Source organism: Otolemur garnettii, unplaced genomic scaffold (assembly GCF_000181295.1).
Source record: "Otolemur garnettii isolate 467f Iridium unplaced genomic scaffold, OtoGar3 scaffold00209, whole genome shotgun sequence".
Lineage (NCBI taxonomy): Eukaryota > Metazoa > Chordata > Mammalia > Primates > Galagidae > Otolemur > Otolemur garnettii.
In genome coordinates, this window is record NW_003852604.1 from 1,580,202 (window position 1) to 1,607,592 (window position 27,391).

The 27,391-nt window shown below is 38.7% G+C and overlaps 1 protein-coding gene and 1 non-coding gene across 3 annotated transcripts; both read right to left on the reverse strand.

Moving 5' to 3' along the window:
- Positions 1-1,878: 1,878 nt before the first annotated feature.
- On the reverse strand, positions 1,879-27,079 carry LOC100958233 (glycine N-acyltransferase-like). 2 transcript variants are annotated; one of them, XM_023507826.1, is made up of 6 exons: positions 26,811-27,079; positions 21,524-21,619; positions 18,481-18,588; positions 8,300-8,426; positions 6,391-6,562; positions 1,879-5,982 (listed from the first exon to the last, which is right to left on the reverse strand). In XM_023507826.1, exons 2-6 carry the CDS (start codon positions 21,599-21,601, stop codon positions 5,580-5,582), a joined length of 888 nt encoding a protein of 295 aa, XP_023363594.1. In that variant the 5' UTR covers positions 21,602-21,619; positions 26,811-27,079; the 3' UTR covers positions 1,879-5,579. The 2 variants fall into 2 exon arrangements, with proteins under 2 accessions (XP_023363594.1, XP_003801410.1); XM_003801362.2 differs by having other exon boundaries at positions 26,786-27,078.
- LOC111722010 lies at positions 25,895-26,001 on the reverse strand. Its single transcript, XR_002770977.1, has one exon. It is a non-coding gene; the product is annotated as a U6 spliceosomal RNA (small nuclear RNA).
- Positions 27,080-27,391: the final 312 nt, after the last annotated feature.

Consider the following 27,391-nt stretch of genomic DNA (forward strand, 5'->3'; position numbering starts at 1 on the left):
CACATCACAAAATCCCCAAACCAGAGATGTTGGCGTGGATGTGGAGAAAAGGGAACACTTCTACACTGCTGATGGAAATGCAAACTAATACATTCTTTTTGGAAAGATGTTTGGAGATCACTTAGGGATCTAGAAATAGACCGGCCACTTGATCCTTCAATTCTTCTACTAGGTATATATCCAGAAGACCAAAAATCACTTTATAGCAAAGATATTTGTACCAGAATGTTTATTGCTGCCCAATTCATAATTGCTGACTCCTGGAAGACACCCAAATGCCCTTCGATCCACAAATGGATTAATAAATTGTGGTATATGTATACCATGGAATATTATGCAGCCTTAAAAAAGATGGAGACTTTACCTCTTACATGTTTACATGGATGGAGCTGGAACATATTCTTCTTAGCAAAGTATCTCAAGAATGGAAGAAAAAGTATCCAATGTACTCAGTCCTACTATGAAACCAATTTATAAATACTCATACTTCCATATGAATGCTACAACCCAACTATAGCTCAAGAAGAAAGGGAAAGAGGAGAGGGAGGGGAGGGGTGAGGGTAGGAGGGGAGAGGGGAGGATGGGTGGAGGGAGTGTAATTGGTGGGACCACACCTATGATGCATTTTATAAGGGTACATGTTAAATTTACTAAGTGTGGAATATAAATGTCTTAACACAACAACTAAGAAAATGCAGTGAAGTCTATGTTAACAAGTTTCTTGAAAGCATTCCAAATTGTATATAAATGCAGCACATTGCACTCCATAATTGCATTAATGTACACAGCTATGATTTAATATAAAAAAATTAAAAAGTCAAAAGTAACACCTTGATGAGTATGTGGAGAAAAGAGAACACTTATACACTGTTGGTTAAAATGTAAATACTACAACTTCCATGGGAAACAGCACAGAGATTTCACAAAGAACTAAACACATTCTATTCAGCAATTTCACTCCTGGGTATCTTCCCAAAGGAAAAGAAATCCTTATATCAAAAAGACCTGCACTGGTATATTTATCACAGTACTATTTACAATAGAAAACATAGAATCAACCTATGGGTTCAGCAACAGATGATTAGGTGAAGAAAGTGTGATGTGCATACACCATGGAATACTGCTCAGCCATTGGAAAGAATATCGTGTTCTTTGCAGCAAGTTGGGTGGATCTGGAGATCATTATATTAAATGAAGTAGCTCAGAAAGAAAGTCAAATATCACATGTTCTCATTTGTAAGTGGGAGCTAAATAATCTATACACAGGGACATGAAGAATGGAATAAGAGATAATGGAAACTCTGAAGGGTGGGATAGTGGGTGAAGGATAAAAATTAATTATTGGGCAAAATGTGCACTACAGGGGTGTTGGTTACAATAAAATCCCAGACCACCACTACTCAAAATATGCATATAACAAAACTTCACTTGTGCACCCAAAATCTAAAAAATACAAATAAACAATGTAGAAGGAAAACAGAGGCAAAGTGAGATAGATTCCAAATCCCAGGTATTACTGACCAAATGTCGACTAACGTGAGACTGTAATACCGACCAGATGTGAGACTAATGTGAGACTGCTTTACAAATATGCATGCACATATACACACAGTGAAAACTAAAATCAACAACAAAAACAGTAACATGATGGCCAATTAACAGGGTAGACCAAAACCTGAAGAGGCTATAGAAAACCTAATACCCTCAATGTGAATTTTTAGCTTTGGCAAGGAGCAAAGTTCACTAAGAGGGCACTCCAGACTCAGGTATCTCATTCCTGAAAATGTATCCAAAAGAGACCATTCAAACAGTCACAATATGTTCTAAGAATAGTTGTTTTTTTTTTTAATTTATTGTTGAGGATTCATTGAGGGTTACACTTTTTGCATTTGTTAGGTAAAGTCCCTCTTACAATCGTGTCTAAGAAATAGTTTTATGAAGCAACATGAGATCACCATGTTTAACATTAGGGAAATGCAATCTAAATCATGATCATTGCCCCTACGGAATTAATAACATAATAACTATGATACGTACACACACACACATAGAGGAAAAAATTAAAAAGAGAACATGTAGAACATAAACTGGTAAATAGCCCTTGATTAGAATATGTAAATCATTTTTTATATATGTTAAATATGCAACATATGTGAGCATATGTAAGGGTGTAGCAGAATAAGTTTAGAAGGGAAAGCAAAAGTATTAGAAACTATTTTATGGTCCTAGCATTATAGATAAAATGACTTAAATTAATTTTCTTTCTCACATAATTTAAATTAACAGTAAATCTGATCCATACATCCTCTGTATGTTTCCTCTCAGAATTTGAACAACTTTCTTCACTTTCCAGGTTAAAATTTATAAAGGAAAAAAACTGCCTTTTTTTAGTGTTTCCTAAAGATCTGCACATGTAGGAGAAACACGTTTCTTAGATCAATGCTCTTCTCTGCAAATGTTGCTACCTGTCCATTCACCTACCAGCTTCGAAATCTCTTCCTAGCATTTATCTGTTCAGATAGAACTGGCTTAGTTCTCTCAAGAATTTTTCCTCAACGCATAATGCTTTGTATACATATTTTTTCAAGTTGAGTAGACTGCCTTTCCCCAGCATACATGCCAATAACAAAGCTCAGCATTTCCAACCCCAAACCAACAAAATCATTTGATTGTTTTCCAACCTCACTGTGGGAGAAAAGAAAAGGGATGTTCCAAAGGGGGTCATGCCTTTGTGAGGTGAGAACTCACCTGGAAAGCTGTGTCTGCACTAAAAAGTTCCCAGGAACTTACACAAAGCAGCAAACTTTTCCAGCTAGGACATTCTCTTTATCCTGCCACATACAGCTAAGATACTCATAATGTGCAGAGGTAAACTTTTTTTAATAGAAGTTACAAAGATAAAGATCTTAGTGTGAACTGTCCTCTTTTAATGTGGGGGAAAATCCCTATTGACTTGTATGGGTTTCCAAGTTCCTTTTTCCTGTTTGGGGTCCTGGTTCTACCCGTTTGGGAGACGGTCTGTATGTGTCCTCTCCACTTCTCCTCCTAGAACACTTGTTTGCTCTCTGTTCTGGTTCCAGGAGACCAGCAGACCAAGGCGTGAAGCAAGATGCAATTGTGCAGGCAATACATCTCTCCCCATCCCTCCTATCCCAGATCATAGCAGCAGAAGCAAGATAGAAGCCAGAGGTAAAATTAACTTGGCAAAATCATAGCTCTTTGCTCATCCGTGATCAGAGAAGAAAATTTTCTGTATGAAGTGCCTGAATACTTCTTCCCCATTACCAAAAAACATGTTCTCTCTCTTGCCTTTGGGAGCTTCAGTTAAATATCACAGTGGCTCATCCCAGGCATTTGTTAGTTTCACTCTTAGAGGTGAGAAAATTGCAGCTGAGAGAGGTTGAATGCCTCACCATTGGAGGTACAGCTACTAAGTAGTGGAGACAGGATTATCTCAGGGTCCTTTCATTTTAAAGCACCCTATGTGCCTGCTCTACCAACCTCCAACAAAGAATTCACTTTCCTACCTAGAATGAGTGAGTTAATAAAAAATATTTGTAGTAGCAATTCTATTACATTGAAATAACCAAGAAGGGAGGTTTGCTCCTGTCCTGATCATCGCTTTCATTTTCCACATTGATTAATAATTTCATTATGGATGAAAGGAAAAAATTAAAGAGGGACCCCAGGAAACTCGTGTAAGCCCACATGCAGCACACGGGCACTATTTCGCAAAAAGTTTCTTTTATACTCTCAAGCAGCCCTGGCTCTAAAATAGTAGTCAGCAAAGTGCTATAGAGATCTTCCACCTCCTTGGCTAAGTATATTTCTGGGTATTTATTTTTTTCATAGCTGTTATGCTTAACCTTAACTCTGGATGAGTCCAGAGGCAGTGGTGGCAAGCACCAGGACGTAGCAGGAGGCAGGTGGGGCTGGGGAATCCAGATAGCATGTGGCATCTGGGGTGGTAGGTGGTGTGTAGCAGGCAGGTAGTAGCAAAACAGGCCTTTGCTCCTCAAAGATCTGGTGGGGGAGGAGCCCCAGCCCCAGCCCTGGCTTAGAGGTTTGCTTCTCCCAGGTGTGTCAGCATTGGTGCTATCCCCGCGGTGCCGGTGGTGCTGGCAGTAGCTGTACTATCTGATGGCAGAAGTACAAGCTGGGAGCTGTGGGCACCTGCTCTAATTGGGTCCAATTCTCAATCCAGGAGTCACTTTCATTCCAGAGCTCTCTTTGATGGCCAGTGCTCTTGTTGAGCTCTTTTTTTTTTTTTTTCTTGAAGTGCTGGGAAAGGAAATTTCAAGCTAATGTGTTCTAATCTGTAAGCAAATTGTTCCTGCTCTTTCCCACCAACAGCCAACTCTTTCCTGAGACAATAGTCAGATCTTATACAGTCAATTGGACATCCTGAACCTATGCTACTATTTGAATGTGTCCCTTCCAAAAGTCATGCTAAAACTTAATACACAATGCAAACGTATTAAGTGGTAGTCCTTTAGGAGGTACTTAGGCCACAAAGATTCCACCTTCATGGATGGACTGAAGTCTTATACAAAGAGGCTGGTTTGGCTCTTTTGGACTTTTGCCCTGATGCCACATGAACACACAACATGCATCCCTTCCAGAGGACACAGCAGCAAAGCGTCATTGTCACTCAGAGACTGGACCCTCACCAGACACCACAAACCTGCTAGCACCTTGATCTTGGACTTCTAGCCTCAAGAACCATAAGAAATAAATTTCTGTTCTTTATGAATTACCCAATCTTAAGTATTTACTATTAGCTGCAGGAACAAACTAAGACTTATGATATGCTGAGTTCAGGTGGAACAGCAGTTATGCATGCTGCCCTCCCCTGCCCTTGACTTCTATGTCTTCTCAATAAATATACACCTCTCTGGGTCTGGGGCTGCTTCCCCTTCCTATGCTCACCCCATGTTCTCCCCATCATAAACTGCTTAGCTTAAATAAACACATTAAAAATTGTGTGCAATTAAACACCAAAATCTTAGTATCATTTAGGGTTTTCTCAGGTTGTTTGGGGTTTACAAAGCTCAGCCTTCACATGGCATTATATTATTTTTTCTGGACTGGGACCTGAGGGATGACAGAGTAGTGTAAGTTGTAGTGTATGTTGACCAGTAGTCTAACAGCTCTCTCTGGTACATCAGGTACACTGTGTTTCACCTAATGTCTTATACATATTTATTGTGATATATTTAATGTACCTATTAGATAGCAATCACAGGAAAGGATAATCTCTAATGACCTAATAAAGGAAATCCTCTTCTTTATCAATAATGAAAAGGTCAAGAGAAAGAAATAAGTTATATAGTCCATAGAAAATATTACCCACCATTCCCCAGACCCCAGAAGAATTGGCAAGTATCCCACTTCCCATACACTAGAAATTCAAGGAGAATAAATGTGAAGCAATATGTAGCTGATGGAGGAGTGTCACGGACATCCTGGAGGTGTGGGAAGTTAATTATGCATGTCCAGTGCATGAGGACCAGGCCCTGCTCTCCACTGAGAAACCTCTGGGTGCAGGAACCCTGTAGTGTTTTATGTTCAGGATGTGCTCACAGAGGCACACATTTCCACTGGTTCCAGCCTCCAGGGATGGGGATATGATGCCAATTGTGACCTAATTTTTTTATAGCTTCATTGTTCTTGTCTGTGTGAGAATAGATGGGAAAGCCAAGTTTGTTCATTGTCTGCATCTGGGAATAAATAACATAGGAGATGAGGCCATGGAGCCGGTACTCTGGCAAGGTGCCTCCCATCCGTATCTCTCCAGTCTGGTCCATTAGGCTCCAGGACACAGGGGTCCCCTTGGGCCCAAGCAGACAGGAGCTGGGGAAGGCCTGGATACAGCACTCAATGAATTTCTGGCTTCTCTCATTGCCTCCAAAAGACCAAAATTTATCCACCAAGGCAGCATGTGCAACATCCAGGGATGAGAGTTTAAACATCTCTTGATTGCTATGGAGAGTCCGAAAAGAAAACAACATCTATAAGTATGAAGAGATATGGAAGGTATATACTGCTTCCCTCTATTGTCATGAGAGAGTGGACAGCCTTGGAGTAGGAATGAGCTTGCGATGATGGAGGAATGCGGTGAAGGCCAGTGTTGTTGGGGGAAGTGAGCAGAAAGGGCAGGAAAGGTCCAAGTGGTAGCCAGAGAGCTGATTTATTCCAGATGAGAAGGGAAATGATGGAATCTTTCAAGCATGGAAAGAACTTGGTGTCAGTTACATCATAAAAGATCGACCTTATTACTTTGCAGAACACTGATTGTGGAAAGGCCAGGGTGCCAGCAGAGAGAGAAGCTGGGGGCTACTTCAGTTGTGGGAGGCGTGAGTGGTGTAGAGTGACTGTTTTCCAACTCACATGGGCTTGGGCTTGCCATCAGTGGGTGGTAAATTCTGTGTATCCAGCAGGGAGGGAGCCAGTTTCTTGGCTGTCTGAGGAGCTATATACAGGATGCGTTGTGTTCGTTTGACTTTGAAAGATTTAGTGTCTGCAAGATGTTCTATCACTTGGTTCAGGCTGGGCTGTGAACCTAGATGGGATCACAGGGAGAGACGTCATGGTTCAGATACATAGCAGGAGCAGCTCTCCCTACTGGAGTGCAGTAGGAAGTGTCTGTAATTTGAAGTCCTAAACTCTTGGTTCTGGTCTTGGTATTTCTTGGTAATGCCATTGTGTGAGCTGGGTGACAAAGTAAGTTTTATATAATTTTTCTATGAGTTTTACATAAGTGAAAATATGCCCAGAGATGAATTCAGTTATGGTCATGTCTTTAGTGGCAATGCTGACACTGAAACCAAGTTTTCTACACTATATAAACATATAGGTTTTATAATGAAAGCAGATGAGTTTTTAAAAATTGGTAGCCAATATTTATGGGCTTGTTTTCTCAGTGTCATGGATTGTTGAATTAATGACTCATGATTTGTCCACAGCTCTTGACAACTGTTCCTCGGGATAGTCCACTCCTTCACTGCATCTGACCTTGGGACATTTGACTTGCTTTCACCCAGAGAAAGAACAAATTTAATGCAAGGAGAGGCTTAAAAGTACTTGTACCTTGGGGATTCCCCTTGCTTTTTGCTCCTGGTTATGTTAAGACCAACACCATAAAATAGGCCTAGTTTAGCCTGCTGAAAACATGTGCTCTTCTCATGCTGTCAACACAGTCACCACAGCCACCAGTTGTCACTACTGATGGTCAGAACCATCATTCAGGCATCTGAGTGAGGCTGTGGTAGAGCAACCAGCTAGAGTCTATCCAGGAATTGATTATATCTCCATGAGCAAACCCAAATGAGACCAGCAGAAGGACTTTGCAAAGCCCAGCACATTTGGTGTGTTTTGCTGTACAGCAAACAAACAAAAAAAATTAACTCATCCAAGTGTTATGCTAAGCTCATTTGATCTTCTCAGTGCCCTGTGTTTAATGCACTGTTATCATCCTCATTTCTATATATAAGGAACGTGACCTCAGGGAAAGTAAGTCAGTTGTGTAAGATCACATGGTGAGTAATCTGCAGATGTTGTCCTCGGGAGTCTAACTCCAGTGGGCATACTGATAACTATGGTAGTTGTCTTTGGAGACCTGGGAGGTGTTCTGTAGCACATGAGCTATCACTCTAAGTCCAGGAATAGAAGGCTAGGGGTGGGGTGGTGGTGCCTGTGGCTCAAGGTGTAGGGCGCTGGCCCCATATATTGGAGGTGGTGGGTTTGAACCTGGCCCCTGCCAAAAACTGCAAAAAAAAAAAAAAAAAAAAAAAAGATGGCCAGGGTATCCAATCTCCCCAGGTGTTCTAGACATAGCTTCAAAATGTGTCATAAATCCTTGGTGCCAAGGAATTATAGTATAGTTTCCTATATAACAGTGGTTCTCAACCTGTGGGTTGCAACCCCTTTGGGGGTTGAATGACCCTTTCATAGGGGTTGCCTAAGACCATCGGGAAACACATTATGATTCATAACAGTAGAAAATTACAGTTGTGAAGTAGCAACAAAAATGATTTTATGGTTAGGTGGTCACCACAACATGAGAAACTGTATCAAAGGGTTGTAGCACTAGGAAGGTTGAGAACCACTGCTATATGAAGACTATTCTTTGCAAATTTTCTGTTTTCTTTTGTTCACCCTTTACAAGTGTAGTTGCATCTGTGTGAACAAAATGATGACAGATTAGGGTCTGGGGCTTAGGGGAAGGAGGTGTGAGTCATATGAAGACTTGCTCAGAACACAGAAGTGAGTCCACACAGAACTCATTTCTCTTACTTACTTTGAATTTGTAAATGCTGCTTCCAATTGATGACGTCTGGTGAACCAAGGAATTCCTGGCAGTTTTGGGGATCTTTGGAGTAGATTTGGTAAGTATTGGTATAGTGATCAAGATCATCTATCGTATCCTGTTATCATTGGGAAAAAGGGAATCAAATGCATTTCTTAGTTTTATGATTGCAATTCTATTATTTGTTATACAATTCTGGTAGAGCATAGCATTTTTTAGTAATAACATATTAATATTTTTGTTAGTATGTTACAGTCATTTCTGAATCATTGAAATAATGAGATGAATATTAGACTATCAAACATCAATTTATGAAGGAAAATTCTAGAATAATACTGGTCTCTATCCATATGTTGTGCTGAAATCTCGAATCAAAAATGCAATTATTTAGAAAGCATTCTATGCTTTCACCATCCTTTATAGGAAGATGAGAACAGCAATTAGCAAAGAAATGCTTTTGTTGCAAGAATAAATTTTACTACAGTTAAAATACTTGCAGAATACACTAACTTTGAACATAACAGTACCATGTTTGCACAGATACTTCTAGATGGAATCTCATCAACATGTGATAAGAACAAAGAAGATAAAAAACAAATACTAATATTTATTTAAAAATTAATGTGGTTAAATATACTGTAATTCCAGAAAAAAATATGATATCTATCCAGAAAGAGCCCCTTAAAAACAGATGTAATTATTTGGAAGAGGAAGGCAAAGGAAAATATTGCCACTACTAGTGTAGAATTAGAAAAATTTTAGAAGTGGTTATAAAATGTTATAAAAATATCCTCACATGTCAGCAATGATACCACTGACCCTTTTTGTTTCTTTTTTTTCTTTTTCATTAAATCATAGCTGTGTACATTAATACAATCATGGAGTACAATGTGCTGGTTTTATATACAATTTGAAATATTTTTATCAAACTGGTTAACATAGCCTTCACAGCATTTTCTTAGTATTATGTTAAGACATTTATATTCTACACCTAGTAAATTTCACATGTACCCTTGTAAGATGCACTGTAGGTGTGGTCCCACCAATTACCTTCCTTTCACCCACCCACCCCTCCCTTCCCTCTCTCCTTTCCCCTTCTTCTTGGGCTATAATTGGGTTATAGCTTTCATAAGAAAGCTATAAATTGGTTTCATAGTAGGGCTGAGTACATTGGATACTTTTTCTTCCATTCTTGACATATTCCAAGAAGAATATGTTCCAGCTCCATCCATGTAAACATGTAAGAGGTAACGTCTCCATCTTTCTTTAAGGCTGAATAATATTGCATGGGGTAAATATACCACAATTTATTAATCCATTCGTGGGTTGATGGGCACTTGGGCTTCTTCCATGACTTATCAATTATGAACTGGGCTGCAAAAAACACTCTGGTACAAATATCTTTGTTATAAGGTGATTTTTGGTCTTCTGGATATATACCTAGTAGAGGAATTGTAGGATCAAATGGCAGATGTATTTTTAGATCTCTAAGTGTTCTCCAAACATCTTTCCAAAAGGAACATATTAGTTTGCATTCCCAACAGCAGTGTAGAAGTGTTCCTTTTTCTCCACATCCACGCCAACATCTCTGGTTTGGGGATATTGTGATGTGAGCTAATCTTACTGGAGTTAGATGATATCTCAAAGTGTTTTGGATTTGCATTTCTCTGATGATTAAGGATGCTGAGCATTTTTTCATGTGTCTGTAGGCCATGTGCCTGTCTTCTTCAGAGAAGTTTCTCATAAGTCCCTTGCCCACACTGAGATAGGGTCACTTGTTCTGTTCTTGCTGATATGTTTAAGTTCTCTGTGGATTTTGGTTATTGAACCTTTGTCAGAGACATAACCTGAGAATATCTTCTCTCATTCAGAGGGCTGTCTGCTTGCTTTACTTACTGTGTTCTTGGCAGTAGAAGAAAAATCTCTTGGCAGAAGATTTTTAGTTTGATCAGATCCCAGTAATGTATTTTTGGTGTTACTTCAATTGCCCAGGGGAACTTCCTCATAAAATATTTGCCCAGGCTGATTTCTTCAAGTGTTTTCCTGCACTTTCTTCTAGTATTTTTTTAGTTTCATGTCTTAAGTTTAAAGCTTTAATCCAGTGTGAGTCTATCTTAGTTAATGGTGAAAGGTGTGAGTCCAGTTTCAGTCTTCTACAGGTTTTCAGCCAGTTCACTCAGCACCATTTGTTAAATAGGGAATCATTTCCCCACTGAATGTTTTTAATTGGCTTGTCAAAGATCAAATAATGATAAGTAGCTGGGTTTATCTCTTGGTTCTGTATTCTGTTTCATACATTTACATCTCTGTTTTTGTGCCAGTACGATGCTGTTTTGATCACTATCAATTTATAGTATAATCTAATGTCTGGTAGTGTGATTCCTCCTGCTTTGTTTTTATTTCTGAGTAATGTCTTGGCTATTCAAAGTTTTTTTCTGATTCCACATAAAACGAAGTATTATTTTTTTGAGATCTTTAAAGTATGACAGTGAAGCTTTAATAGGGATTGCATTAAAATTGTATATGGCTTTGGGTAAGATGGACATTTTAACAATGTGGATTCTTCCCAGCCATGAGTATGGTATGTTTTTCCATTTGTTAACATCTTCAGCTATTTCTTTTCTTAGAGTTTCATAGTTCTCTTTACAGAGATCTTTCATGTCCTCTGTTAGGTAAACTCCCAAATATTTCATCTTCTTTGGCACTACTGTGAATGGAATAGAGTCTACCTGCAATTCTGAACTCTAAGATCTCCCCTCCACTCTTATCCTGAGGTCTGGAAGACTATCCCTCATAGAGTCCAGATTCTTGGGAATTTTCTCAAGAGGTGTGGACAGGATGTGTGCTGTTGCAGTTCTGTGCTGATTCTGCAGTACAGGGGTAAGGAGAAAACGGTGGACTGAAGGAACCATACAGAAAGGGAGAAGCGGTACCCCCCGGCACAGAGCAGCAGCAGGAACAATAAGGCTTACACTCCTGGGGATATTTTGGACACTCCCAGTCTCTCTGGGCAACCAGAGAAAGCCAGGCATCTTCTCCAGTGGCAGACACTGGCAGAATAGATCTGGGATGGTAACGCAGACCCCATGAGCAAAGGGTATACCTGAGGAGGTATTGGCTGGGACAGATTTGAAGATGTGTGCACAGAGATGGCATACTCCCAGGGTGGGGCTGCATCAAGACTGCTTAGTGAGCCTAAGAAACACCCAGCCCTCAGAGAGCTGAGACAAAGGCAGGCAGGAAACCAAAAGCAGAGTGTAAGCTCTAACTGGACCTGCCCCACAGAAACTGCAGGGGAAACAGTAACATTAGTTCTGGGCAGTGAACGGGGCTGAGACACAGTTTCTGTGAACTCAAACAGCACCTGGTCCACAGGAAAATATAGCCAGAACAGAATCACAAATTCTGCGAAAATACAAGTGTCAGCAACATCAATCAGGGGTAGGGCTGGAACTGAGTGAACCGCCCCAGCTTCCATTAACCACCTGAGGTTGTCGGGCCTCAGATTTCCCTGCTGAATGGTGGCAGAGTGCAGAGGCCTGGCCGAGGAGACATAAGATCTCTCTGTGACTCAGGCAGGCACAAACCCCTGGAGCATCTGCTCATTGGAGGGAACAGGATCATAGGCTTGTGGGGTTACCAGTGACTGGGTGTGACAGAGGTGCAAAGTGGGGAAGGAGGCATCAACTTTCCCAGACTAATTCATTTGCTGGGTGAGGGGGGGTCCTTCTGACTCCGCGGAGCACAAGAATGAGTCATGCTCGAGCTGCCAGCAGATCCCTGCTATCTAGTTGCCAGAGACCTTTTGAACTCCCTCACTTGAGATCAGGTGCTGACTGGGATAACTGATTTGGATCTTTCAGACTGGACCAATCACCCGAGGACCATCCAAAGGTGTGTGGTTGTGGGAAGGTTTGATTTTCCTTTTCCAGTTGTTGCCCATGGGGGTTGGGGTGACTTAATTGCTGGTATTTCTCCACAGCTGAGACTTCAACCCAGAGTATCTAATTCACAAGAGTAGGACAGAGACCAGCTAAAAACAAGACAGAGTCAGTTTGCCTCACCACACCAAGTAAGTCCCCAGTGTCTCAGGCCATAGCACTGTACAGGTCCTTTGCAAAGCTCTATGGGAAAAGGTACAGACACCAGTCACAGCTCTTGGGCAAAGGGCTGGTTAATCACTACTCCAGGAACCCCCCAACCCAACTTCACCTTATCTGCTCATCTAGCCAAATGGTATAAAATAATCATGGAGCAGAATCAGCATATAAACTCTGGTAACATGAATAACCAGTGTAGATCAACTCCCCCAAAGAACTTTACAGTGGACACCACTTAAGTTTTTTTCATAGACAAATGATTGAGATGTCAGAAATCGAATTCAGAATTTGGATTGCAAATAAGATTAATAGAATGGAGGTAAAGTTGGAATTAGAAATTCAAGGAGCAATTCAAAAGTTCTCTCAAGAATTCAATGAATTGAAAGACAAAATCACCAAAGATTTTGACACATTGAGACAAGAATTTGCAGCCCTCAAATATCTGAGAAATATAGTAGAATCCCTCAGTAACAGAATAGAGCAAGCAGAAGAAAGGATTTCTGATATTGAAGACAAAGCTTTTGAACACTCCCAAGCACTCAAAGAGGAAGAGAAATGGAGAGCAAAAATGGATTATTCATTCTCTCAGAGAGCTCTGGGATAATTTGAAGAAAACTAATATTTGCCTTTTAGGAATCCCTGAAGGCAATGAAGTTGCTTCACAAAGCACAGAGGCCCTTTCTCATGAGATTATGAAGGAGAACTTTCCAGACATGTCAAGAGATTCTGAAATGCAGATAGCAGACAGTTTCAGAACCCCAGCATGGCTCAACCCAAATAAGACAACCCCCTGACACATCATAATTAATTTCACTAAAGTTAATATGAAGGAGAAAATTCTGCAAGCAGCCAGATGTAAGAAAACCATAACCTACAAGGGGAAGAATATTAGAATGACTGCAGATCTCTCTGCTGAAACCTGTCAAGCTAGAAGAGGGTGGTAATTGACTTTTAATCTCCTAAAACAAAATAACTTTCAACCCGGGATCCTGTATCCAGCTAAATTAAGTCTCATTTATGATGGAGAAATTAAATACTTTAATGACATTCACATGTTGAAGAAATTTGTCATAACTAAACCAGCTCTCCAGGATATTCTCAGACCTATCCTCTGTAATGACCAGCATAATCCTCCACCACAAAAGTAAACTCACTCAGAAACTTTTGATCAAATTCCTATTTCCCCAGTGCCAAATGGATTGGAGATGTCCACTGGACTTCAGAAAATCTTGATACCCAACATTCTACCAGACTTATCAATATTCTCAATTAATGTGAATGGCTTAATTTGTCCTCTTTAGAGGAAACAGGTTGGTTGACTGGATACAAAAACTCATGCCAGATATCTGCTGCATACAAGAATCTCATTTTACCATAAGAGATAAATATACACTCGGTGAAGGGATGGTCATCTATATTTTAGGCAAATGGAAATCAGAAAAAAGCAGGTGTTGCAATTTTATTCTCAGATACAATAGGCTTTAAACCAACAAAATTAAGGAAAGATAAGGATGGTGACTTCATATTTGTTGAGGGTAACACTCAACATGATGAGATTTTAATTATTAACATTTATGCATCCAACCAGAATGTGCCTCTATTTATAAGAGAGATGCTAGCAGACATGAGCAACTTGATTTCCTCCAGCTCCATAATAGTCAGAGATTTTAGCACTCCTGTGGGAGTGTTGGATAGATCCTCCAATAAGAAGTTAAGCAAAGAAATTTTAGACTTAAACTTACCATTCAACATTTGGATTTAACAGACATCTACAGAACATTTCATCCTAACAAGACTGAATACACATTCTTCTCATCAGCCCATGGAACATACTCCAAAATCGATCACATCTTAGGTCACAAGGCTAACCTCAGCAAATTTGAAAGAATAGAAATTATTCCTTGCATGTTCTCAGACCATCATGGAATAAAAGTCAAACTCAGTAACAAACAGGAATCTGCATACTCATACAAAAACATGGAAACTAAATGACCTTAAGCTAAATGATAGCTAGGTGATAGATGAGATTAAAAAGGAAATTATCAACTTTTTAGAACAAAATGATAATCAAGACATGAATTATCAGAACCTCTAGGATACTGCAAAGGCAGTCTGAAGAGGGAAATTTATAGCACTGCAAAACTTCCTCGAGAGAAAGGAAAGAGAGGAAGTTAACAACTTCATGGGACATCTCAAGCATCTGGAAAAGGAAGAACATTCCAATCCTAAACCCAGCAGAAGAAAAGAAATAACCAAAATTAGAGCAGAATTAAATGAAATTGAAAGCAAAAGGATTATACAACAGATCAATAAATCAAAAAGTTGGTTTTCTAAAAAGGTCAATAAAATAGATAAGCCTTTAGCAAACCCAACCAGGAAAAAAAGAGTAAAATCTCTAACTTAATCAATGACAAATGGTAATGATGAAATAACAACAGACTCCTCAGAAATTCAAAAAATCCTTAATGAATATTACAAGAAATTTTATTTTCAGAAATATGAAAACCTGAAGGAAATTGACCAATACTTGGAAGCACACCACCTTCCAAGACTTAGCCAGAATGAAGTGGAAATGTTGTACAGGCCTATATCAAGTTCTGAAATAGCATCAACTATAAAAAATTTCCCTAAAAAGAAAAGCCCAGGACTAGATGGTTTCATATCAGAATTCTACCAAACCTTTAAAGAGGAACAAATAACTATATTACTCAACCTCTTCCAAAATATAGAAAAAGAAGGAATACTTCCCAACATATTCTATGAAGCAAACATCACTTTGATTCCCAAACTAGGAAAAGATCCAATAAGAAAAGAAAATTATACTCTAATATCACTAATGAATATTTATGTGAAAATATTCAACAAGATCCTAACAAACAGAATCTAGCAACACATCAAACAAATTATACACCATGACCAAGTGAGTTTTAACCCAGGGTCTCAAGGCTGGTTCAATATTCATAAATCTATAAATGTAATTCATCACATAAACAAATTAAAAAACAAAGACCATATGATTCTCTTAATTGATGCAGAAAAAGCTTTTGATAATATCCAGCTCCATTCACTTAAGAAAATGGTTTAGAAGGGACATTTCTTAAACTGATAGAGGCCATCTATAGCAAACCCACAGCAAATATTGTACTGAATGGTGTTAAATTGAAATTATTTCCACTCATATCAGGAACCAGGCAAGGTTGCCCATTGTCCCCACTGCTTTCTAATATTGTAATAGAAGTCTTAGCCATCGCAATTCAGCAAAAAAAGGTGATCAAGGGTATCCATATAGGGTCAGAAGATATTAAACTTTCAGTCTTTGCCAATGATATGATTGTACATCTGGAAAAAACCAGGAATTCTACTACAAAACTCTTAGAAGTGATCAAGGAATACAGCAGCATCTCAGGTTACAAAATCAACACTCATAAATTGGTAGCCTTTATATTTACCAACAATAGTCAAGCTGATAAAACAGTCAAAGACTCTATTCCGTTCACAGTAGTGCCAAAGAAGATGAAATATTTGGGAGTTTACCTAACAGAGGACATGAAAGATCTCTGTAAAGAGAACTATGAAACTCTAAGAAAAGAAATAGCTGAAGATGTTAACAAATGGAAAAACATACCATACTCATGGCTGGGAAGAATCCACATTGTTAAAATGTCCATCTTACCCAAAGCCATATACAATTTTAATGCAATCCCTATTAAAGCTCCACTGTCATACCTTAAAGATCTTGAAAAAATAATACTTTGTTTTATATGAGATCAGAGAAAACCTCGAATAGCCAAGACATTACTCAGAAATAAAAACAAAGCAGGAGGAATCACACTGCCAAACCTCAGACTATACTATAAATCGATAGTGATCAAAACAGCATGGTACTGGCACAAAAACAGAGAGGTAGATGTATAGAACAGAGTAGAGAACCAAGAGATGAACACACCTACTTACCATTATTTGATCTTTGACAAGTCAATTAAAAACATTCAGTGGGGAAAAGATTCTCTATTTAACAAATGGTGCTGGGGGCACTGGCTGGCAACTTGTAAGACTGAAACTAGACTCACACCTTTCACCCTTAACTAAGATAGACTCTGACTGGATTAAAGATTTAAATTTAAGACATGAAACTATATAAAAATACTAGAAGAAAGTGCAAGGAAAAATTTTGACGAAATCAGCTTTGGTGAATATTTTATGAGGAGGACTCCCAGGCAATTGAAGCAGTATCAAAAATACACTTCTGGGACCTGATCAAACTAAAAATCTTCTGCACAGCCAAGAACACAGTAAGTAAAGCAAGCAGGCAGCCCTCAGAATGGGAGAAGATATTTGCAGGTTATGTCTCTGACAAAGGTTTAATAACCAAAATCCACAGAGAACTCAAACATATTAGCATGAAAAGAACAAGTGATCACATCTCAGTGTGGGCAAGGGACTTGAGGAGAAACTTCTCTGAAGAAAACAGGCACATGGCCTACAGACACATGAAAAAATGCTCAGCATCCTTAATCATCAGAGAAATGCAAATCCAAAACACTTTGAGATATCATCTAACTCCAGTAAGATTAGCTCACATCACAATATCCCCAAACCAGAGATGTTGGCGTGGATGTGGAGAAAAAGGAACACTTCTACACTGCTGTTGGGAATGCAAACTAATATGTTCCTTTTGGAAAGATGTTTGGAGAACACTTAGAGATCTAAAAATACACCTGCCATTTGATCCTACAATTCCTCTACTAGGTATATATCCAGAAGACCAAATATCACCTTATAACAAAGATATATGTATCAGAATGTTTATTGGAGCACAATTCATAATTGATAAGTCATGGAAGAAGCCCAAGTGCCCATCGACCCATGAACGGATCAATGAACTGTGGTTATATGTACCCTATACAATATTATTCAGCCTTAAAGAAAGATGGAGACTTTACCTCCTTCATGTTTACATGGATGGAGCTGGAACATATTCTTCTTAGCAAAGTATCTCAAGAATGGAAGAAAAAGTATCTGATATACTCAGTCTTACTATGAAACCAATAACCCAGCTCTTTTGAAAGCAATAACCCAATTATAGCCCAAGAAGAAGCAGAAAGGGGAAAGGGAGAGGAGGAGAGGGGAGAGGATGGGTGGCGGGAGAGTAGGTGGTGGGACCACACCTGCAGTGCATCTTACAAGGGTACATGTGAAATTTGCTAGGTGTAGAATATAAATGCCTTAACACAATAACTAAGAAAATGCCATGAAGGCTATGTTGACCAGTTTAATGAAACTATTTCAGATTGTGTGTAAAACTAGCACATTATACCCCATAATTATATTAATGTACATAGCTATGATTTAATAAAAAATAAAAATAAGAAAAAAGACAGAGGGAGTTCAAGACAAATATTGTACAACATGATGACTATACTTAACAATGTATATTATTCTGGAAAATTGCTAAGAGAATGGATTATAAGTGCTTTCACGACAAAAATGATAAATATATCATTGTTAAATTAATGACTTTTGAATAACTTTGTACTAAAGACATTTGTGTTTTTTACATTTTGAAATACACTTTAAAAATTTTACCTTGAAAGTATTAAATATTTACTTTCACTAACTTTCAGGTCTTTTTTTGAACATATACGGAAATTCTACCTTTACAGTTGTGCTACTTGTAGTCACTGTAACTCATCGTGCTGTTCCACACCTTTGGATTTTTGTCTTTGCCATTTTCTCTGGTTAGAATTTCCATGCTTCCTTGTCATCCTGACAAAAATATATTTACCTATAAAATCTAGTTCTACTAACACATATCTGGTAACTTCCACCTTCTATGCCATAGTTTAATCAGATGTCACTTGGGTTAATTCTGTATGCATACTTCAAACTGAGCTATAATTTATCTGTTTGTCAACCATTTCCTCCAGACTCTAAGCTTCTTAAGGATAGGAACTTATTGACCTTCACTGTGATTTATTTCTGTGTTCCTTGGCTCTGCCATATATCCAAGCACATGGTAGCCTAAAGAAATATGATCACAAAAAACTATTCACTCCACACCTGGCACCTTACCTGCTCCTGAGGGCGAACAACCACTGTGTTAAAATCAGGCCACTTGTCCACCAGGGCCTTTAGCTTAAAGGGGTTTCCATGTCTTATGTGGAAGACAGTCCCATAAACCTGCAGATTTCCAAGAAAGTGAGACAGTCAGTTTATGAAGAAAGGGGGACAAAGTGCTCTGTTTGATCAGGACAAGGATTATTTCTATAAAATTATTTACTTCTACTATGCAAAGGAATGAAACAGAAAATTTAGGTCAATGAGAAATGAGAAGACATTTTTTCTTATCAGATATAAATCACACATGCACACAGTAGCATTCAAACAAATAAAATGAATCGTTTCAAGAACACTATTGTTTATTATAGAATTTGATATTAACTTTTTCCAACTTTCTTCTATACACACAAACATATAATTTTAGAAAACTATAATTACTGACACTTGCTGTTTTTCTCAACTGAACATATTGTAGACCTTTCTATGTTCATAAATATAAAAATCAATTAGTTATTGTTAATGGCTGAATAAACTACCATTATATAAAGGCATCACAGTTCATTCAATCAATGGCCATTACAGGTATTTTCAAGCTTGCACATAAGCAAACAATTCTTGTTTAAGCATAATAGGAATCTTTGCTTGGTTATCTGATCTTTTCTAATAATATGCATCCAAAAGAGCAAATACTGCTTCAAATGTTATATAGATCTTTAAAACTCCTTAAATTGGAGAGAGAGGTGAAATGAATTCCCTCCAGCCAGCACAGGCTTACTGTACCTACTGCTCAAGAGAGTGTGTTGGGGTCTCCTATCCTGGCTTCAGTCTTGAGTTCCCACCTTGCTGTCTTGGACAAGCTACTGAGAGAGAGCAGTGATAGAGGAAAGTGTGAAAATAAATTGGAACAAACATATGAACACATGTCTCCTTATGGTTTGAGGGTTGGGAAATACAGTAATGGATGCCTAGCATGGAACTCATGACAGCTGTGAACATGAAACTTCAGCAGATAATAGCATGAAAATATGCCAGTAAGAAAAGATCAAAAATATGACATGCACTTTAATATTTTCCATTTTGAGCAAAGACCAAGGACTGTACTAGTATCTTTCCCTCCTACTGCCCTCCACCCCACCATGAACTATTTTGTTAGACCAGGGAAAAAGGCAAGGAAAATAAAATATCTCTAAGTTGACTGAGTTTATCTAGAATTTATTCTATTTCAGCCAGGAGTGGATGTTGGAAAAGAAATTCAGTACATTTGGGGCAAAATATAGAGGTTGCCGTTTTATGCATTTGTTTCTGTGATCTGTTTAAATGTATTTACACTACAATATTAGCCATTGCGAAATCTGAAAATATGTGGAAATGTTATTCTTTCTTACTACCATGACCTAATTAATTAAAATTATTTTTTTCCTGCTGAACTCAGAATACAATGATCAGAACATAGAGAGGCAGCTATTATTATTGTAATCAAATGGAATGTACAAGTATAATGAGATGTATTTAATATTTAATACTTAGAAGGATGGATGGATATTTTCAACTAGGCCTTCACTATGGAAGTGATAGTGAGTTCCAGGTTATACTTCCTTGAGAAGCACCCAGCACATAAATATCCCATTCATATTAGGCAAAAATGTGTATCTTTAACAGGCAATCAAGGAAGAGAAATGCTGTTTTCTTCATGAAAGTTGAGGAGCCAGGAGAACCTTCCTATCTTACCACAGATGAGCTTTGTGAAGAAACTTACAAAACACCAAGAGTATTTTCAAAATGTCTAAGGTCCACATAATGTGAAGGATAAAGAAAAAATTAATTCACAAAATTCTATGTCCCATAATATTGGAGAAACCCTTTTAGCCTGGAGCATTTTTAAAATAGACACTCATCATAGAAATATTTCAGGGAAATGTCCAGGGAGTATCCTGAGATATTTCTATGAACTGCCAAGAAAAAATTCAGCATCTCCCTGAGAGGTTGTCTATATCTTAAAGGTTGTCACTTGAGGGCAGATAATGTTAAGTAATATTAATTAACGTTAGTAAGGTCCTGCTGAGAGGGGCAACTTTAGTTTTAGTTTAGTTGATTTGAAGCCATTTTGTTGGGTTATTAATGAACAGGGCCAGTTGTCTCAGTAAAGTATTTCTAATGAATGAAAAAAAAAGAGTGCTTATATTTTCTTCTTCATACTGAAAGAAGGGAATGATAAAATCTGCTTGAGAATGAGGAAGTTGAATGTATTTATTTTAAATGTGTGCGATATAAAGAAATTTCTTATAAAACAATACACGTCTACAAAGAGATTATGCTGTGAATAGACACACACAAATACATGCGTGCATGCCATTATATGTAGGTTCTAATGGTGTGGACAACATCCCCCTGGTTTCGAAAGGCAAATATTAGCAAGGATCCAGATCTGTCATTAGAGCTGCCCCTACGTACAGTTTTGGATGTAGCATTTACATGGGTATGTTTCTTTTAATTCTGAGATTTCTAATGAATTATAGTAGGCTAAGGGAGATATTGGGAGCCACCTCCAAACAGCCTGGTATGTGTGTGCATTAAATTCAGAATAATTGAGAAATTTAAGACAATAAAAATTGACCTATTCCTAACTTCAAAGAAGACTCGTGATGTTAACCTCTCATCTGGCAAATGTTCTTTTAGAGTGAACACATTAGTCATTAACATGTAACCACAGCCAATGTTGGAAGGGAACATTGAGAAATTATGTGTTTTAAAGTACCATTTTTGAGTCAGTACAGCCCAAATGGCAGGGTTTGGACTCAGGCACGCCCAGGCTCCTATTATACCACTGCAACTCCCTCTCCGTGAGACAGCGAGCAGGTAACTTCACTGAGTCTCCATTTTCTCATTAATGACACAGACATGATACCAGAGACCTTCTAGTAAGGTAACACAAATTAAGCGAGAGAAACATGGCCTGGCACCTGGCTGAACACAGGTGCTCCATAAATGCTGGTCTGTTTGTGTCTTTTCCAACAAGTTTCTCTTCTCTACTCCCCTTAGAATTTCCCACAGTCACCTTTATGGACGCAGGGAGGCTCTTCCTCAAGGCTTCCTCCAGCGTCTGTAGCACCTTAGCCCCTTGCAGCAGTGACATGGTGGAGGGACACTTCACCTAGAGAGATAAGCAAACAGCATGAGCAGTGAGAAGAGCAAGAGGGGACTCAGACAGGAGAGTGTTGAGGTCTGTGTTAATGGCCAGCTTTGTCTTCAGTGTCTCTTCCCTGAAGTCCTCTCCAACTGCATGGAAAAAGGAGACCGGAAAAATACACATTATATTATAGAACGAGGGTTTCTCTTCCCACCTGAAATAATGATAATTTTCATATTTTGGACATCAGGTCATGCAGAACTATGATCCCTGAGCAAAGCAAAATTGTAAGCCCTAGTGTTGCATTAGCTCATTGTTGAAAGGCAGCTTCCAGGTCGCAGTTCAAGGAGAGGGAACTCAAGCAGAGTCCAGGAGCTGTCACTGAATACAGTCCATAAAAGTTGGAGTGTGGAGCAGGCATTATGGAGCCAGAAAGCAGAGCGAGAGAGCAAGAGAGAGAGAGAGAGAGACTGATTTTTCCCTAGAGATCTTAGGAGAAGAGCAGTCCTTAGAGTTTTTGGCTAAAGTTGGTCTGGACTCTCATCAAAAGGAACTACCTTAGTGTAGGGGAAGAATCACTGGAAAGGAAAACGTACTACCCAGAACAGTTTGTGTTTCCACAGGCTGCAGTGGGAAGATCTCTTAACACAGGGTATCTGGTAAGATGTTCAAGTTTATTCAGGGAGTTAAGTCAAGCCTTGTCTGATCTAGATCCCCCCTAATACTGGTTAAAAGCAAGCCTTGAAACAATCCAACAGATTCCAGTAATTTAACTCCGCATCAGAGAAAAATAAAGCACTAAAAAAATGTATCAACTATCAATGTGCAATTCACATTGTCCAGCATCCAATAATAAAAGTAAGTTATGGAAAAAGCCAGAAAATATGACCCAGAACCAGAAGGAAAAGTTTTGCTAAAAGCACATCTAGAGCAGATGCTTGCAAAACTATGTTCCCCCTATTATAGTAGTTCTTTCTCCTATCCCCTTGTGATAATTCTTGCATAAAAGATCATTCTTACTTAAAAAAATAAATAGAACTAGACATGTTGAAACTAGCAGACAAGAATATTAAAAACCTACAATAATTTTGCTCCTATGCAAAAAAATGCCTAATGACGATGAGGATAAAAACAGAAGATAAGAAGACAATAAGAAAGCTTTGGGAAGTGAAAAATACAACACCTTAAAAAAATACATGAAGTGTGATTAACAGTTGTTTAAACATCACAAGAAAAAGGTATCAGTGATGTTATAGACACAACAATTAAAACTGTTCATAATGATACAGGGAAAAGGAGGGAATCAGAAAGCCTAGTGTCGTCAGGATGCCATGTCCCCTCATGTTGAAATATAACTTCAAGTCACTCAGCAAACAACCCAAGTGTTATTTATAAAGGGGCCAAGCTGATAACATATACATGATTTTAAGGCTTACAAGGAAGCTACTGCATTCAAGACAGAGTGGTCATAGCAAAGGATAGACCAGTAGGTCAATGGAATAAAACAGAAAGCCCAGGAAAGGGCTGAATATTTGTGTTTAACTGATTTTTGACAAAGATTTACGGGCAATTCAGTGGGAATAGGATAATAGTCTTTTCAATGAATGGTGCAGATTTTTATTTCTAGATAGTCAGGTTGACTTCTTCTTCTTTTTTTTTTTTTTTTTTTTGAAGTTTTTGGCCTGAACTGGGTTTGAACCTGCCACCTCTGGTATATGGGGCTGGCACTCTACTCCTTTGAGCCACAGTTGCCGCCCAGGTTGACTTCTTGATGGGCTCATGTGGTTACACATTTCGGACAGTGGAAGTTAGAAGAAAGGCATTGCTGTCTGGGCTTACCGGCCCTTCTGCTGATTTTGGCTCCCCAGATTCTTTATCTAAAATAGGTTCCTATATCATGGTGGACAAATTTGAGAAAGAAAAATAAAAGCAGCCCTTAAAACATAACACTTTCACAGAAGAGCCCCATCAGGCAAGGTCACGCTGTGGACATAATGGAACGAGACAGAAATAAAACCTCTCCATAAGTGCATTTGACCACAGAAACCAACAAAAGAGCAGTCTTATCCACAAAAATGGCCAGGCGTCCCTCCCCCCAGTTCCTGTGCCTTCCTTACCTCAGCTCCCTGCCACTGGCTTCAAGGATAAAGATAGAATTGTCCACCTTTCTGACAGTGTCCACACCAGAGCAAAACCTGCCTCCTTGAATCCTTCCCCAAATCACTTCAATCAGGGTCCTCCTACCACACTCTTGCTGAGAGGCACCACATTCCCCCCAGGTGTGCAATCTCTCCCAGTGCAAAAGACAGTAAAACCAACGTGGTGTGAGTACAGGTGTGTCCATGGGATCTCTGTCAGTGTAGCCACACACTTAGTTCTTTGGCTCTGAGGCATCACTCTCCACTGTCTTGTTCCCTGTTCACTTTCACTTCCCAGATCTCAGGTTTGTCTCCTTTTCAGCATAACCCTTCAGGACCACTGGTTTGGGGGGATGGTAAAGAAAGATTAAATCTTGCAGTAATTAAACCAGTATTAGTTTGCTCCTATGGAAAAACATGTCTTTCTTCCAAAGATTAAACTACGTTTTGAATCCTGCTGCTTTAAGATGTTGGGCAGTGTGGGAACTGGTGGATGTTCCTGATTTTTCAGATGTGTGTTCCTTTCCTCTTCCCAGTCTTTGTTGATCATTTGAAGAAAACAGTAGGTGCTTAACTTTTCCTTGTATCTCCTTTGTGGTATGAGAAGAGGAGATACCTGGCTATGGCATGAAGGCTGGACGGTGCCTTGACCACAGCTGCTGAGCTCAAGATTAACTTAGGAAATGTAAATGGAATCTTTTATTTTTTTTTAACCATTGACTCAGTCTACCTTCCTACTTTTTTCTGTTGCTACTGTCCAGCACCTAAGATCACAGGGCATTTCTTTAATGCATTCCTGTCTGCATATTATTCCCAGATTGAAATCCCCCACTTCTGCTCTGCCTTCTAAACTCTGATTCTACTCATCCCTCAAAGTGCAGCCTGAGCATTTGTCAGCCTTAGTAGCCACTTCTGCTGTTTCTTACTTTGAGCTGAATGAATCCCGCTTCACTGAGCATATCTCCATTACAGAACTTCATGTCAGGCTATTTGTTTTGGCTTTTTAAATAGACACATTGATTTTGCATATATTTATGGTCTACAACATGATGTTTTAAAATTGAGTTAGAGTTCTCCGAGGAAGGAAGCTCATGTTATCTATTCTCCTATCATTAATGCTTATCATAGTAGGCCCTCAATAAATGGTGATGAATTAAGTGCATGAAATGGTTGTACTCACTTATTTGCCTAGTGTTCCACTTTACAAATGTGCAGAGATATGAATACAGTCATTCAATCAACATGTATGTGTTAAGTGCATAATATATACTGGATATGAGAATGATTCCTGGCTATTTCGTATTACATTATGTCTTGAAGAAAACTACAGACCAAAATGCCTGTATTTTCTATATGAGGCTCTTCGGATAGTAAAAAATACAACATGCCTGAAAACTAACCTTCTGTTTTGTCTATAGGCAATTCACAAGGTAGTGTGTAGGATGCCTTGTAGAGTATGAGATCAAATCCTTGGTGTGTGATAGCACTAAATTTTCTGAAGGGTACAATTTAGAACCATTCTCCAGGCCTGTATGCACAGACTAATAATAACCAAGCACAGCACCCCATAAACAGAGTACCCTAAAAACTGTGGAAACTGAAATCTTCCATAAAATCTGACATGTTTGCTGTATCTAGTGGCATTGAGCAATAGACACTGTCCTTGTGCATGAACTTCAGAATCTTCAGAAGTAGAAATTAATCAAAAGGAAGCAATTCAAAAGAAGAAAACAAGTTGAAATGGAATTTCATGAAGCCACATAAACATAAACAAGTAGGGAACAAAATCTCAACATCTAACAACAGAAGACGGTAACGTAAACTATGAACCGGCAAGGTGGTGTAACTTGAAGGCATCAACACAGCATGTACAAACATAAGTAATACATTTAGGCATGTGGAGGAATGTTAAAATGAGAGTATATAGGCCCTAAAAAAATTCAAATGCAACTTATAAAGTATAAATTTAAAAGAGAACACAGACACAACTACGACGGGAACTACACCCAACAAATGCAAACATTGTACCCTGATTCTTTATACCCACAGATTAACCTGAAATCAAAAAAATGAAAAAGAATAAAAGAGAACACAGGCAAATTTTAAAAAGTAAAGACTAAGGTAGTGATATTATAATTGAAATTCTAATATTTTTCTTTTTAGTCATACAGAACCCTTCACAAATTTTTGTGTCGTCCCTGCACAGGGGCCATGCTAATCTTATCTGTCTCCTTCCTATTTTAGTATATGTGCTGCTGAAGTGAGCACCACAGCTGAAATCTTTAAAGTAAAAATGTTTACAACATTCAAATAAATAATAAATATGGTCTGTATTCCTGTTCTTAGTAATCCAGTTATTTACTCTCTGACTTGAAGGGCAGCGACCTTACCAGTAATTATAGGAGAAAGTGCCAACCTTATGAAGTGACCAGTGGGAATTAAAGACAGATGTGTTTCCACTGTTTCTACAACATTAAGTGTTTTATTCACCCACTTGTTTCCAAAAAGCACCCAAATGTCTCCTTCATTCATTTATTAGCTTAGAGTAAAAACCTCTAAGACTTTTTCAGGGTCCTTGACAAACTTCCCTGTTCAGAGTAAGTGCCAGATGTATGTTTTTTAAGTTGACCTTTCTCCTTTTCTTAACTTTTGTTTTTTTGGCCCGGGCTGGGTTTGAACCCACCCACCTCCAGTATATGGTGGACCTTTCTCCTTTTCCTTGGGCACATTGGCCTGCATATCTTGAGTGTTTCATAATGTGGGAATTTTGATTTTACAAAAAATGCCACATAGGTGGAGGCATTTTAACGAAACAATGATTATTTTTAAAAAAATTCCTGTGTCTATTGAAGGTATACTGCGTGCTGTTATGGGATATGTATAGATAGAAAAAAGCTATCACAGTGAAGCAAATTAATAACCCCATCACCTTACATAGTCACTTATATTTTAGGGCAAGAACAGCCAGAATCTACTGATTTACCATGAATACACAATACAATTTTACTACTTATAGTTCTCATGTTTGCATTGGCTCTCTAGAGCTACATACCTGGTACTTTGAGGTGAGTCCTCACCTGATGAGTTCACTTCACACCAGTCTCTGCTGAAGTCCCTGGGAGCAACTGATGGACAGCAGCCTCTGCTGCTGAGATGAAATTTTCTCCTGATGCAGGCAGCACAGTAAGGTCATGCAGAGGGAGTCTTAAGATATGCTGAGCTGAAGGTGATTATATGGACCTTGTGCATTGTGGGCAAAAATTGTCATCATCAGCCCAAATGAAATACAACCTTTCCCCTCATTGTCCCGTGTTGAAGGAGTTTGCTTTGCTAAGTTAGGAGGCTGGCAGTGTGCTCCCTGAGTTTCTCTTTCCAAAACATCACATTGCTCTTTGCCCCCCCCCCCCCAGGTCCTGACATTTGCACAACCCTAAGCTGTGTGACACCAACAGACCAGATAATGGAAAAACAGGTTATGCAAGCAATGCCCTCCTCCTGGCAACCAACCTATTTGGTTAATACAAAATCTATGTGGGTTTTTACAGGCGTACCTATAGCTCGGACTCAAATATTACAAAAAATGCTCCATGTAGCCTAAAACATTTGAACCCCCTTAGTATTTTAAAATGAAGAAAGAGAACATGGATAAGATCTGATT